Source organism: Rhinolophus ferrumequinum, chromosome 5 (genome assembly GCF_004115265.2).
Source record: "Rhinolophus ferrumequinum isolate MPI-CBG mRhiFer1 chromosome 5, mRhiFer1_v1.p, whole genome shotgun sequence".
Lineage (NCBI taxonomy): Eukaryota > Metazoa > Chordata > Mammalia > Chiroptera > Rhinolophidae > Rhinolophus > Rhinolophus ferrumequinum.
The window spans coordinates 5,166,988-5,182,519 of NC_046288.1; the positions used below are offsets into that span (position 1 = coordinate 5,166,988).

The following is a 15,532-nucleotide window of genomic DNA, read 5'->3' on the forward strand; positions in this document are numbered from 1 at the left end:
TAGTTTCTTCATCCATAAAATGGAGCTAAAAGAGCCCCTGCCTTAGGGTTATTATAAGGATTAAGTGGGCTATTGAAAAATAACCTTCTTAGCAGACTGCCCAGCAGTACTAACATTCAGTGAATGCTAAATGCGAACTATGCGTTACGTGAGGAACGTTCTTCTAGAGAAGTCATCCTGACAGCATATTACCTAACACAATCAGAAATGTGGACTAAGAAGTGATCATGGATAACCTTCTACGTCAGCTGGGAGAGCAGAACTAGAGAAACCTTAGGGCAGAGAATAGGGGTATTTTGCAGTTCATTTTGTCAGTGTAGTTCATTTCAAAGTCTCTGTTTCTTTGTATGAACAGAGAATATAAATTTAGTCCTTTATTTTCTGTTTTTATGAACTGGAATTGTTATAGAACCAAAGAGAGAGAGATAATGTTTTCAATACAGAAGAAGTGCAAGTTATGTTATAAATCCTACAGATGATATGAGAAAGAAAATTGAAGAGGTGAGGTTGTCCCACCCCCAGTCAAGACACAGGTAGGTATCAGGAGGGTTCCAGGCCCCAGGGGTAGGCTGGGCCCCAGGCCCTCAGCAGTGTCCACACAGGGCTGGTGGGAAGAATGAGAAAGCTCCAGAGCACCACCTATGGGTGAGGCAGTCTGTACACTGCCCTGGGGGTGGCGTTCAGAGAGAGGACGGGTTTTACCAGCTCATTCCCTAGGCAGCAGCTGCTCACAAAGTTTGTGACGAGGAAAGCCAAGTTTCTGACTTCTTTTGGGGACAGAATCTTATACCATCTCCTCGAGCCTGACATTTTGAGGCTTAGGAAGACATGAATAGGGCAATCTTAACATGTATTCCTTGCTTGAATCTATGATCCCTCAACTATACAACTCTTAGCCTAAAGGTTGGGGAGTGCCCAAAATGAATTTCATTTAGAAATCATATCTTTTGTAAATCTGCTGTAACAGAAAATAATGAAATCACTTATGGCTATTAAGAGCAGAGAACACGGTAATTTCAACAAGCTGAAGAACGTGATATAAATCTGTGGAAGGTCAGACAAGGTCTGCTCTCCAGGAACTGCCTCCTCAGTCACAGGCTGCCTTTGGAAGTGACCTCATCTTTCAAAGATGAGAACATACACCAACACTGCCCTGGTGTGCGAAGGTGTCATAACTTGCAAAATTACTCCACATAGAAATTCCTCACATACACCGCCGCCCCCCACCCACACACACTCTAGAAATTTTATTTATTTATTCAATCGCTCAACAAACACGTATCTTAGTCTGGATTTCACTAGGAGCTCATCTGAGACAGGGATTCAGGGCAGTGATTTAATGGCACTGCAAGAAATACTGGTGGGGAAGTGGAGACGAGATAGAGGAGAGGAAAGGCAGCCCAGGAGCGTCCTCAAGCCTGTTACCGCTGTGGGCAAGGAGAGCTCAACCCCACATGCCGACTCTGGGAGTGGGTGGGAGGTACGACAGGGCCTCCCGGGCTGTGCGACTGCGGATTCCGTGTCAGTGGGGCCTGGGACTCTGCACGTCTAACAGGCACCAGGTGCTGCTATGCTCCTGGTCTAAGGACCACAATTTCAGGGCTAAGGGTGCAGAGTTACATCTTAGCATTATATGTCTAAGGGCCACGGGGACTGGAGGACGCTTACATTGGCATGCTTGGGTCATGATTGAGGGCTGCTCTGAGGAGGTATCATTCCCGGGCACGTCTAGTGGTCCTGCATAGAGAAGCAGCACTTCATTCCAAGGCTTCAGAGTGGCCTCGGGAAGAGGCAGAAACTGGCTGCCGGACGTTGGGGGATGCACTGAAGGGGTGTGGGCAACTCAGCATGAGTTCCATTACTTGGCACTGACTACGCACCAGGCAGTCTGCTGGGGACAGAGCAGGGGAAAGCAGGGTTAACAAGCCCGCCACTCTCAATTTATTATTACTATGACACAAGTAAGTGGGAGACAGCATGTGTTCAGTGGTGGTAAATACAAAGCAGAAAAACAACGTCAAAAAATGGGACAGGAAGTGTCAAGGGGGGAGGGAGAAAGGGAGCACAGTCTGCAGTGTTGGGGTGATACCCCGGAAGACTGACATTTGAGTAAAGATGTTAAAGGTACAAGAGAGAACCTGTGGGTATTCTGGGTAGACGGAGGGGCAAGGACAAAGGCTCTCATGGGGCTGGCAGGGTCAGAAAAGAGGTGGCCAGTGTAGCTACAAGGTAGTCAGCAAAGGAAAGAGTAGAAGGAATGAGGTCAGAGAGGTTGGGGGTTGGGAGCAAGTGCTGCAGGGTCCAATAGGTGACTCTAAAGATTTTGGCTTTTACTAGGAGTGACTCAGCAGGCTACTGGGAAATGAAGAGAGGAGGGAAATGAAGTGACCTCTAGCTGCAGTGTGAAGAAGGCACTATGTGAAAGCATGGATCGTGGGAGGGCTACTGCCAACAACCAAGAGGAGAGAAGATGAGGCCTTCCTCACTGGACCTTGGCAGCAGCACTGGGGGTGGCAACTGAGCTCGAGCGTGTTAAGTTTCAGATGCCTGGGCGATATTTGAATGAACATGGCAAGAATATGGCAAGACCTACAAATCTAGAGTTCAAGGTGGACATCCAAGCAGCAGATGTGAATCTGGAGTCATCGGCATGTAGGCTGTGTTTAGAGCCCTGAGGCTCTATTTCCTAAGAACATAAATATTCTGTGTTACTGAAAAGAGAAAAGGAAAGGGGACTAAGTAAGGACTGAGCATTGGGACACTGCATTATCTGTAGAGCAAGACACAGAATTGGCAAAGGAGACAGAAATGGAGTGAGCCGAGAAGGAGGAGGAGAGCTGGGAAGGTGGTCTCAAAGAAGAGCAAGAATCACTTGCCGCCCCAGGGACAGGGTGAGAAGGCACAGGGAACACTCACCCATGAAGGGGCCATGGGTGACCCGGATGAGAGCAGGTTTTGTGGAGCAAAGGACGATGAAGCTTTCATTGCAGGGAGTTTAACAGAGAACAGGAAACAGACAGCAAGGACAAATGTATCCGAGGGTTTGGACTGAAGAGTGGGAGAGAAAATGAGGTAGCAATGGGATGGGCAGGTAGGGGAAGAAAGACCTTTCTCTAAGATGGAGGAAACAACCTAATGTAAAACAAAATGAATGATTCCGAAGAGAAAGGCAATCACTGATGATGGGGGAGAGTGAAGAACTGTGGGAGGAATGAGCAGGCCTTAGTATAAAGTATAAAGGCTCATCCATCCCCAAACAAGATGTTATGTAGAAAGGTTAACAGGAGACATAGTTATTTCACTATGATATGAAATTTAATCCAATTTTATTTTAGTCTTCTGTTTCTCAATTGGCTATTATTAAACATAGGTCAGAAGAAAACCATCCTATATTCAATTATGAAAGAGGTCACTTCCCCAGTGAATCCTTTAAAAGACTATTTGGAAGGATCAAACAATTACCCTTATACAATAATTTGTGGCTTGATAAAAATGCATTTAGAAATAACAGGTACTGATCCATTATTTTTAATGTAAAAGATACAGAGCTTGTAATGGAAACAAATAAAAAAGCATCAGATATAATATTTCCAATATATGTTGTGATAAATGTCATTAGCCGAGCCTGTCTTCCCGTACATTTTTCAATGGTGTGATAGTATTTATTTACCCTGTGTTATTAGAGAGTGAATAGTTACTAGCCTTCAATTTTCACATCAATTGTAGAAAAAAAAGATTCCATTTTCTACCCAGTCTGGAATTGAAATTGACTTAGCATCTCAGAACTGTCAAAAATTTCTTTTACGAAAAGGTTTGCTTTACAGGGGCTATAAAGTAGGTGTCATCCTTGACACTTGCATTCTATATTCATGCTGAAGGTCTATGGAAAAGAAACGTTAAAAACCGTCAGAAAGGTCTTCGGAAGGCCTAGCTGTCATGCTTTGTGCCTCCTCTGGCTTCCTTTGCAGTCAGCTTCCGTGCTGTAGATGTCAGAAGCTCTCTACTTAAAACTGCTAACAAGGAAAAGAAGAACACTTGAAGAATATGATGTCAGCTACCCTAGGAATTTTCTTTGCTAACAGGTCAACCTGACATTTATTTTCCTGTATTAAAAATGGGAACCTCTGTTTCCATTCAAATTAAAAGAAGCATACATTAAGTTCTTGGGATTTACAAATCTGAAAATTACTCCAAGGAAACCTCCCAATATGTGTCCTTATAGAACAGAGCTGTTCTCAGTCCAGATGACAAACAAGAAAACAAAATTATGCAAAATTGCTCTTTTCACATTCTTTCTTTTCTATGTCAAAGTGCTGTTCTTGTGTTTCATTTAGATGGGGACAGTTTTTTACATATTTATTTTAACTGCATTCCCCAAGTCACCAGCAGATTGCACCGGATGCCACTTAATTTTACCAATGTGAACCTGGTCACATTAATCCACATGGCAATTAGGCCTGAGTCATAAAAACTACAAGTCTTGATACTTCTGACATGAATAAATAAACGCTGTTTTGTGTGCCTTTCTATAAGCAAGGGCTTTTGCTTGGCGGGGGTCGGAGGCGAGGCTGAAATGGCAAGCTGCTACCTTGTCAGAGCAGAGCAAAATGCTTCTCATGGCACGTGACCCAATTCCACAATACACTTTATTAAATGCTTTGCCTTTTCATCACACTTATTTTTAAGTGGGATGCAACCCTAACATTTTCAGAAAATAGAGCTAGGTAATAGTCTTTGTCTGAAATCCTAAGAGGCATAAAGACCAAAGACTAATTCTTACAGGCAGAAAGCTTCATTCTAAAGTAAGGACAGTCTGCGATCCACCTGGACCAGCATTTGGATCTGCGATTAGAACACTTGGCAGACAGACTCTTGCCAGAAACACTTTTATAAAAGAATGTATGCCCTCATTCCCTGTGGTCTCAGCAAACCTCAAGGATTACTGGCCAAAGTATCTCTACTTTTTCCCATTGGAAGAACCTGCTGGTTCAGCCATCTCTGAGCACAGATATTTATTTTCCTAACCCCTTTTTTGTAGAAACTCTGCAACCCAGGAAGGCACTAAACTTTGCCCAAGAGTCACTTTCAGACTGGCCCACTTGTTTACCACCTGACGGGTGACTATCCCAACAGACATACCTCACTGCTCTTGAACTGTTAATTCTTGGCCTGCTTGTGTGCCTGGCCACACAAAACCAAAATGGCACATTATATAACTTCGAAAGCACTGATTCTAACATCCGATTGCTGTGTGCTGATGATTTCTGAATACGCCAGCAGCTAGGACTATGGTTTTCCACTATGAAAAGGGGCTAATAAAAAATGATAGGAAAAATCACTTTTCTGCCTTTTCAAGCAGTAATTTAAACCCCCAAGATTGAAATCAAAATCAGAAAGTTTCAAATTGATTAATATGGAAATTACTAAACCATCAAAACTGCTGATGTCGTAAACAAAATTCGTCAACAGCCACTAAGAATTCATTAAAAGTAGATTTATTGTTGTTGTTTTTTTTAAAAAAACGACTGTGCAATATATGCTTCTCAAGCCATTTTTGAATCTGGTTTGTTGTTCATCTCTTCTCAGGCTTCAGTTTGGCAAGGCTAAACGAGAAACACGGTACAGACACACAGTTAGTATGTACAGGTAAGGGAAGAAGCAATAGTCAATCGTGTTTGTTATTCTCTCAAGAGCCTAAAAGGTGTAATCCAGCTACAACATTAAGTTTTAAAATCTGATCCTGTGTATCATGTTCTGAAAACTATTCCATTCTAAAAAGGGAAAGATAGTAGTGTATCTGATTTCAACCAAACAAGGTTTCAAACTAAATTATCTATTTCCTTTTACAAAACTGAATAAAACAATGCTGCAGGGACCCAGGTCATCACTTTAAGTGTAATTGGAGGATTCAATTTTAATGGTAATATTGCAACATTACTTTTGCTTTGGCTTTCCATAGTAATAAACTCTCAGCTATCACATATAGACAACAACACAAATAGATCTGAGACAGGAACAATAAGGTTAGTTCTAAGGATCTTCAGTTTTAGAGTGCACACAACTCTAGGACATTCAAATGACAATAATTCTCATTTTTCAGGCAAAGCAACATCAAATTGCCTTTACTCCAGGACTGAAAGGGAAATATGCAATTTTAAATGCTTAATACCTGAAAATATTGTCCTAAACACAGGATTTTATAATCTTGTTGATTATTTCAATTTGGAGATGGGCAAAAACCAGGGCAAAAGCCTGTTGCTTAATAATGCTGCTGATTTCACTTAAAAATGAACACATTTAAAACATTAAACAATAGATCTCTCTCTCCTTCTGAAGTATAGACTTAGTCCCCTCTTTAGTGACAATTTCATACAATCGCAGAATTCTGAGAAATACTTTATAGTATTAAATTTGAATAGTCAAGCATCTAAGAATCAAACATATACAGAGTCAAAATTTCAGACCCTCCCTCTGCTCTGCATTTTGCACTCAAAATGATTACATTAACACATCGTGTTTACCTGTTTAGTAAGCACAGTAGGTTTCTTAAATACAAAGTCATTTTAATTAAGGCAGTAGGATCTCCTTATGTGCAAAAGACGTGGTATGAACAAGGAGAAATTCATACAAACGTGACACACTTTACATTTGTTATTTGATTCCTTATAGATTTAAAACTTGCATTAAAGCAACTTTAAACTTCATATACTCCATAATTTATAAACAAAAGAGTGATTCATAAGACTCATGACAATCATTCCTAGAGCTGATTATCAATAATTAAATCATTTTTGCAAATACCATTCAATGTGAGAAACAGAATACCAAATCCTTTGTATATACCATTGAATTAAAATACCTACTGAATGGGTCATGGTTTCTTCTGTTAGGGCTTTAAAACTGTGGTCCATCTATTTGACCCTCATCATACTTAACCCCAAATCACAGGAACCCTATAGGGGTAGGAATAGAGCGTGCGGGGGTTTTTTGTTGTTGGTTGGTTTGAGGGGGTGGGAGGACTGTGAGCCTGTCTTTGAAGGAAAACATACTATTATTTCCTCAAGCAACTAAAGAGAAAAGAGGCTCATATACCTAGAAAGCTAGACTCCAAATAGCTTATGTCCCTAACCCTAGCCTTTTCTTTGTTCTCTGAACCAAAAAACAGAAACAAAATCATCACACACACACACACACACACACACACACATACACACACACGTGCACTCACACACATCCCTCTTTGTACTTCAGGCCAACATTGGCCAGCCATATTTGAATCTCCTTATAAACTGTTCTAAGAAATGTACATGCATGTATATAGTTTAATCAAGCTTTTTAAAAGCAAACCCTGCTAAGGAACTCACATCCTATTTAAAAGAACACAGAGAAAGGAAGCAACTAACTTTAAAATCTTACTATATTCCTTATGTTATATTTTAACATCAACCTGAGAGTCTATCAACCTCAAATAGATTCAGTAGGTATGGAAGACAGTTAAAAGTTGTTTTGAAAAATTTAACAATGCTTTAAGATCTTCTCAAATACTAAGGAGTATAATAATGAAGGAATAATTAAGAGCCAATAGTAAAACTAACGAAAAGCTTATTTTATGCTTAATAAATTATTCTCAATACCAGGAGCAGTACAGTGGTACCTCGGTTTTCGAACGTCTTTGTTGACGAACATTTCGGTTTACGAACGCTGTAAATTTTATGGATCTATGGTATCATTAGATAGTAAAATTCATGCTAAATTTGCAGTTTTAGGGGTTGATTTTAATGGTCTGGAACGGATTAATCCATTTTGCATTACTTTCTATGGGGAAAAGGTGCCTCGGTTTTCGAATGTTTCAGAACTCCAACAGTCTTCTGGAATGGATTATGTTCAGAAACCAAGGTACCACTGTATTTGACAAGCTTCACAGCCATTTCCCAAAGCGATTAAGCACTGGTTTGCAATCAGACAGAAGACAGCCATGATCAAGAGAACTAGACAAGATACTGCAACTCTGCTTAAGATATATTTACATTCTCCATGTGGTGGTAAAGGGAAACAGAGTTTTCCACACAAAACTATGCCCTTTTTAAGATACTGATTATTTTAAGCTGATTATGTTTAAGAAACAAAAGACTCAAGAGAACCTTTGATCTTCCCCCTACCGGCTCAAAAAATTTAGATAGAGAACCTGCTCCAAGAAGGGAGCTATTATCATAGAAAACTATAGATTAAGATGAAGTAAGTGTGACAGACAGGGAGAAACCTAGCAAGGTCCCTTTGATCCAAGTCCTCTCTGTGTCCCACTGTTAAACATGGCAGGTCTCACATTCTTAGGGAACCCCCTTGTGTACATACATAATAAATTGGGTCATTTTCCCCTGTTAATATATCTCATGTTTATTTGATTTATTTGTCCAGCCAAAAGATCTTAGAAAAGTAGGAGGACATTTATTTTTCCTCCCTGACAATGGTGTATTGCTCTCCTCAGAGAAAAAACTCAGTTTTGTGGAATTCGCACACTTCCATGGTGAATGTACACACATCATGGCTGATTTTAAGCTCACAGCATAATGTCACCAAAGGTGGAGCTGGGAGAGCCTCACAGTGGTATATACAGTATTAACATCATGCCAACACAATTGGTATAAATAGTAACATGTAATAAAATCATTAGGAAGTGATGAATTTTGAATATTTTATAGAACTTAATTTTTAGTAATGGTTATGTTTTAACCCTAACTGGTTGGCAAACTTTCTAAAAATTAAACAATTGGCTTTCACAAGCCAATGTGAGCTGACTAACAAACCATTTATATGCTATATACCCAGGAAAGGTAGATGTCTGTGATTTTCTTACTAGCCATTCTTAAACACTGAGAGAATACGAACTTGGTTTTTAGAAAAAACCTTCAGCCCCTGCACCTACACATAGAAGCTGATTTTCAAGAATATGCAGGCCTTTGAACTTATAAATAGGTCAACTTCATCACAAAGCTGGCTTTCCCTATAGGTTATAGGTACAAGCTATAGAATTTGATCTAGAAAAAAATCATCATATAGTACTTTACAGAGCTTTTAGCAAAAAGAGAGGTGGGTTGGGTTGCAATTCAGGCTCCTTTGAAACAACATATATTTCCCAATGGGCTCCACACTCTCCACTCCTCTGGCCTCCAAAAGAAAATCTGATCATAAGGTCTCATTCTGGAGTTCCACGTTACAGAAAAAAAAATTTACAATTAAAATAATTTATAAACAAACTAAAAGTTTGCTTATTTTCTATTCCATGAGAAGAACAGAGCACTGTATCTATCAGACAAATGCTGACTAACGAATGAAAACTAACAAGCCATCAGCTTTCAATAAGACTTCAGGAGAAACCCTGGAAATGAGACTGGGCTCCAAGTCGGATGCATAAGTCTCAGGGGAGGCTTCCTCCCTTTTCATATTCTCTAATTTAAAGGAGACAATTGTACAAATTCCTCAAATTTTAATTGATGGCAACAACCTTCTTTCTGTATGTTATATAGGTGCCAGTTTATGAGCTGTCAGTTTGCATATATGGAATGAAAAGCCCCCTGGCTAACACAGAAACTGAAATAAAGTGGCAATTAGAGCAATTTCACCCCGTAAGTGATCTTGGACATGAAATATAATGAAGAAAGATGATCCGACTGAAAATGCATTCAGAAGGTCAGCATATAAACAAGAAAAACTCTAATGTAAAAGTATGGAAATCCCGATGTTCTGAAGCACTGGAAATGGAAATCCAGTTGTATTTAAATTAAAGCTGACACTGATAATAGGCCAGACTTTGTGTTTTCTCCAATCTATAGTTTACTTCTTCCATGCACTTGACTTAATCAGACATCTACAGAACACATCTGTTGTGCTATGTAGCCTGAAAGCTGGGCCCTGAGTCCTCAAGTTTGCCGATTTGGCTTATCTGTAACTCCCTGAGTTATTGAGGTCAACCTCAGCACCATCCATCAAGAGATTCGACGAAAATAAAAGGTCATTCACATTTTACAATTATAAAAGTTAAAAAGAAGGTATTCATAATGCAGGATAACTACTTTTTGAAGAGTCAAGTGGCTATGCTGTGTGTTTTCAAATTTAAACCATCATCTTGATATGTTTAGGGGTTTAATTTATGGAACAATCGAGTAATCTTTATATTTCCCATTAAATACTTGAATATTATAAATCACCTATCTAAGAACATTTACGTGAGAGTTTCAGTGCAACTTCTGAGCAACTTGTCACTTTTATTGTGTTGCAATGATGTGTAAAAAATGATATGCTAAGTAATCTTAGAGTATAATTTAGGGACACAAAAACTGCTGTCAGGAAACAGCCAGAGACTACGTTTAATGAAATCTTTACAGACCGAAGTAATAAGTATTAAATTAATCAACACAGCTTAATTGAAGCCCTATTTGCAACATTTTTTTATTAGTCTTGTTTTTAATGAACCTTTAAATGCTACCACCAACTTGAGCTCTATGTTAAATTTAAATAATGAACCATTGTTCACATTCATGAAAGAACAAACACTGCTTTAACAGCCCTTTGTCTCAATGGGGTTGTTACTCTCAGGCCTAAGATACAGACTTGCCCCTCCTTCCTCAAGCACAGCAGTCATTTCTGTGGTTGGCAAGGTATGATCTTTAAGGCTAAAATGGTCTGAAATAATGAAAGTGAAATCCTAAAGAGTAAAAATGCAATAACTGAGGGTGGAAATCAGAAAGGATTTTGGCTGACCTCAAATAATGTTTTCAAATCTGTGCTTTCAGTATTTATTAATCTCACACATATGTTGTGGGATGGTCTGGTTTGGGGTGGCAAAGACTTACCTGAACATGTCTCCCAAACCCTTCAGCATTCCCTTCTTGGCTTTCATTTTATCCTTTTCCTTATCTCTATCTTTCTTCTTCTCTTTTCCAGTTTTATCCTTTCTCCTATCACTCTTATCGCCTTTCTCTTGGTTTCCATTCATTTGTCTCTCCAGAGAATGTGAAGGCTGGTCACTGGCTGTGGACACAGACTCTCTCCCCGATCTTGAACTTTCTTCTGTGTCTTCTTCCACTAGAAAGGGGGGGAAAATAAAAAAAGAAAAGGAATACAGTGAACCAAAAGTACAAACAGAAGAAAGCTAAAATATATGCGAGGATTTCATTTTCCTACATTTTCCACTGTATGTCTCTGCCATAACATGGGTTGCAATGCTGTTTGCTTTTGAGTAGAATGAGAACATACTACGTGACGTGGGTGATTACAATAGTCAGAGAGCAGCCGCTTCCCAGTCAGGTGCTCACTCGGGGTAATACCCTCCTTGATACAGAGCACGTATTGCTGCAGGGATTAGCTGGCCCTCATCACACAGCACAGACCGATACGGGTCCTATTTACTTTATTTGCAAAATGAAAAGAAAACAAGCAGCCCCTCCCCAAGTGCCTCCTCTGCCCTTGAGTAAGGATAAAGTGGATCCACTCTGGCCCCTCATTAATGGGTTCGACTACGCCATTCCCTAGTAGGCACAATGGCTTTCTTCCTCGGCTCCCAAATATGTCCGTTTGTGATTTCTGCACACAGAAGACTGGACCTTCATAGCCTCTGCAGCTTCTTTTTATACTGTCATTTGGTCAACATTGTAAGTAAATGGTACTATATGTTCTAATCCTAAACAATTTTGCATGGCAGTCTTCACAATGCAGGTGAATAGAGGTGGATAGAGCTATGAAAATGTGTGATTCAATAACCTTACACTCTGCTGAACTTTGCAGATAAAAGCTCGACTTAGTAATAACAGTATTCCATCCTTTGAACCACATTTCATAGACATATGGTCCAATGGCAATTCAATACCCCAAACTGTTTGCATTTGAAAGAACAACAAGTAACTAAAGCGGGTTTCCACCTACCAAAAGAACTTTAAGAATTTCTATATTAAGTAGGAAGAAATAGATGTACATATTAACAGCCATTCTCATAAATCTTTTCTGAGATTAATTGCCTAAGGTTTTACTTCCAAATATAGTAAGATTTACTGGGTCTTCGAGTTACCCGTTTAATTCTGAGGTCATTTTTCTTCTTTTTCCTGCATCAACAAATAAAGTATGAATCAGTACTTTTTAGGATTTCTTCAAATATAGAACCAAAAAGAACAGTTAGGCTTCCTCCCAATCTTTCAAAAAGAACTGACCTCTAAATCAAGTTAATACATCTTTCAGTTAAATTCAGTCTTGCTTCTCTATCAGTAAGGGGAACCTAAGTTAGCAATACACAATATCAAAAGTATAATAAGACGAGTTAAAACAATCTCAGTATCTTAGTGTTCTGATACTAAACCCTCGCACATCTGAGAAGAGACTATCAAATGTTGACATGACTACATCCAAATAATACAGTTTTTTAAAACAACGCCAGGTATTTACCATAATACTCAAAAAAAGGTGTAGAATTCTTTTGTTGACATATCTGGTTGAAAACATGAGCCAACACATTTCCCATCTCAGCAGATCATACCCTAGGTCTGGCCAAAGAGTAAAAATATTACCACATCTAAATCCTGAAGGTACTGTGGAGGTCATTTAGACCAACTTTTTCCATTACCTGCTGAGGAAACAAAAGGTTTGGGGCCAGCACACTCCCAGTTTGGGGCTCTTTTTACTATTATATCCTTGTACAGTTGTACTTAGCAAGACCTGCATGCATTTCTTTGATCAACTCTGTGAATGTTCGATTCCACACTTCACACAGCAGGGATTTCAGTAAGCTACCATCCAGTCACTACACAGTCTGCCCAGAAGATAATTCCAGCAGTCAGTAATGGATTTCAGAACACTGTTGTCAATCCTGCGTGTTCATTTCGCGCTGTGACTTGTGGCTCAGATGAGTGACATCACTCTAAAAGCTAGATCCAATGTGAAATGACTCTAGGACAGGCTAGGAACCAGAGACACGACTTTAGGAAAGTTAACCTCCCTCTGTACTTCGTTACCTAATTGTGAGCTACCTTCCTCCTCCAGGGGACGTGGTCGATTTTTAAAAATTTTGCTTCTTTTCCTCTCTGTCAATTAATCTGTAAATAGGAATTGTACAGGCTTGTTAGAAGTAGCCAGTTATAAGTTTCAGATAGGCATTGCTAGTGAAAATTTGTAGCCTGGCAAATAAATGCTAAGCCTGCCCCTTTTTCTGGTTTACACAGACCAGAGAAAGAATATCCTGGCCTACTGTCCCGGGAGCCTGCTAATTATATGAAGCCTTTCAAATGAGAGCACCCCCTCAACCCCCAAGAGAACGTCAATGTAGCTTTAGCAGGGTTGCAGCATCTTGTCAATACCCTTGACACGACTGTCCTCTATCTGATTGCCAACCACTGCGTCAAGCCTTTGGGAAATAGGTGTGGCCTCAACTTTGAGATAGTCGACCAAATCATTATAAAACAGTTCTCAAAAGTTCTCAGGACCTACAAACCTAGGTCTGTTGGTATACTTATGTTAAATAGATGGATGCTAATAGATTTTCTAAAATTCCCAGCATGCAAAACTCCTTTTATCTATACTCCCATAAATCTTTGTATAAACTTTTATTATTGTACTTCTCGTATGACATGATTACATGTTTGTCTCCCATTCTCTAAGCTTCTAAATTGAGGAATGCCAGGTAGACAGCAGCTGCTCATCAATGATTGTTTAAATGAAGGATTGCTGACTAACGACTGCATACCGACCAAACAAGCGTTTGTTTATTCAACCTCTGGGTATTCCCCTAGCTTCAGAACAATGCCTCCTCTCCTCTAATGAAGCCTGACAAAACTAGCCACACACCAACTACAGTAACACTAGGAAGGTCCATTGTACAGTTAGTCAATCCTTGAACAACGTGGAGGTTAAGGGCACCGGTCCCCACACAGTTGAAAATCCGCATATAACTTAACTTCCCCAAAACTTAACTACTAATAGCCTACTGTTAACTGAAAGCCTTACCAATGAACATAAACAGTCAATTTATACATATTTTGCATACTATGTATATTGTATACTGTATTCTTACAATAAAATAAGCTAAAGAAAATGTCATTAAGAAAATCATGAGAGAAAATACACTTATAGTAAGTACTGTGTTTATTTATTTACTGAAAAATATCCTCGTATAAGTGGACTTGTGCAGTTCAAACCTGTGGTGTTCAAGGGTCACCTGTACTTGGTTTAGTTATCAGTGTCTAGTATATTTTTATGTTATTATTGTTAGTACTATATGTATCGTCTAATGGATTTTACAACCCTCTCCAAATGTCTGAAAACTATAAACGAAAAACGAGCCCAATAAATGTAAATGACTTAGTCTTCCACAGCAACCATTATCATAAATCATGAATGGAAGTATCAGTAGCAATTCTGCTAGTTTTCTGCCTAACAGTTTTGGCAGAAGTGCAAGGGGCATATGTCTGCTCTTGGCTCGGTAACAGGATAAAGGCAGAGCCTTCACAACTAACTATATGCTGAAGTCACATTTGTTGCCAATTCTTTTCATAGTCACAATAATTTTCTGGTGTATGTAATACAAATTATTTTCTACATTGGGTGAAACAGAGAAAATCAGTATTAAATCATTTATTATCTTTGGGTTTTGTAACCTCATTTTATAAAATAAAAAATCTTAGCTCAGATTCCGGCCCCAAGCAAGTGGACTATTTAAGATGATACATGCATATTTGAGATTCTTTACACTTATTTTGAACGTTCTAATTTAGATAATACATTATCACAGAAATTTTTCTGGGGGTGTACTGATTTAACTAATCCCTTCGAATGCCAACTAATTAAAAATATTTAGCAATATGTGGCTTCATATGTACAAACATAAGATGTTCTTTTAAAGTATCACATTATATATGCTTCAAACTCTAAAATTATTTGATAGGAAAAAATAAGAATATCTTAATTTACCATATCCCTATGCAAGATAACTGTGGTTTTTAAAAACCTAAATAAATTGGTTACACATGCTTTATATATGTGTGTGTGTGTGTGTGTGTGTGTGTATGTGTGTGTGTGTGGACCCCCCCCCCCAAGGTCACTGATATACTAGTCAGGTTATTTTCAACTTTTAAAACAAAACTGTACATTTAGTACTAGCTTTATAATAAGGTACATATTTGTATTCCCTTAAACTAATAAAATAAGAAAATCATATAAATAATTTTTCATGTACGAAAAGTACTGGTAATATATTAGCAGTAAATGGCTTGATCTTTTGTGTTCATACAGTAAATTACAATGTACGAACTAATCATAAACCTACATTTAGATAATTTACTATTTTAAATGATATGTAAATTTTACATTTTCTCTTTAATTTTGCTCATCTTTACAGATTATTTGCTTTCCTTTTGCAGATAGCCTACACAAAGAACGATGATTATCTTCTTCCAAACAAATAGAAATTTCTGTTTTTGCCTAACATTTATGCCTATTTTAACCTACTCTATGCACTGAACTATCAGCTACTTTCCCATGTGATTACCTATAA

General features: G+C 38.7%; 1 protein-coding gene across 14 annotated transcripts in view; it reads right to left on the reverse strand.

Moving 5' to 3' along the window:
* Nucleotides 1–15,532, reverse strand: part of PARD3 (par-3 family cell polarity regulator) — a 609,985-nt gene that overhangs the window by 175,271 nt on the left and 419,182 nt on the right. For 12 of the 14 annotated variants that reach the window (XM_033105853.1, XM_033105850.1, XM_033105852.1 and 9 more), the window contains one exon: nucleotides 10,851–11,082. In XM_033105853.1, coding sequence (XP_032961744.1) covers nucleotides 10,851–11,082 — 232 coding nt within the window. Of the gene's footprint in view, nucleotides 1–5,479; nucleotides 5,604–10,850; nucleotides 11,083–15,532 lie in introns of those variants that run through there. The other 2 variants (XM_033105854.1, XM_033105855.1) reach the window with 1 other exon arrangement.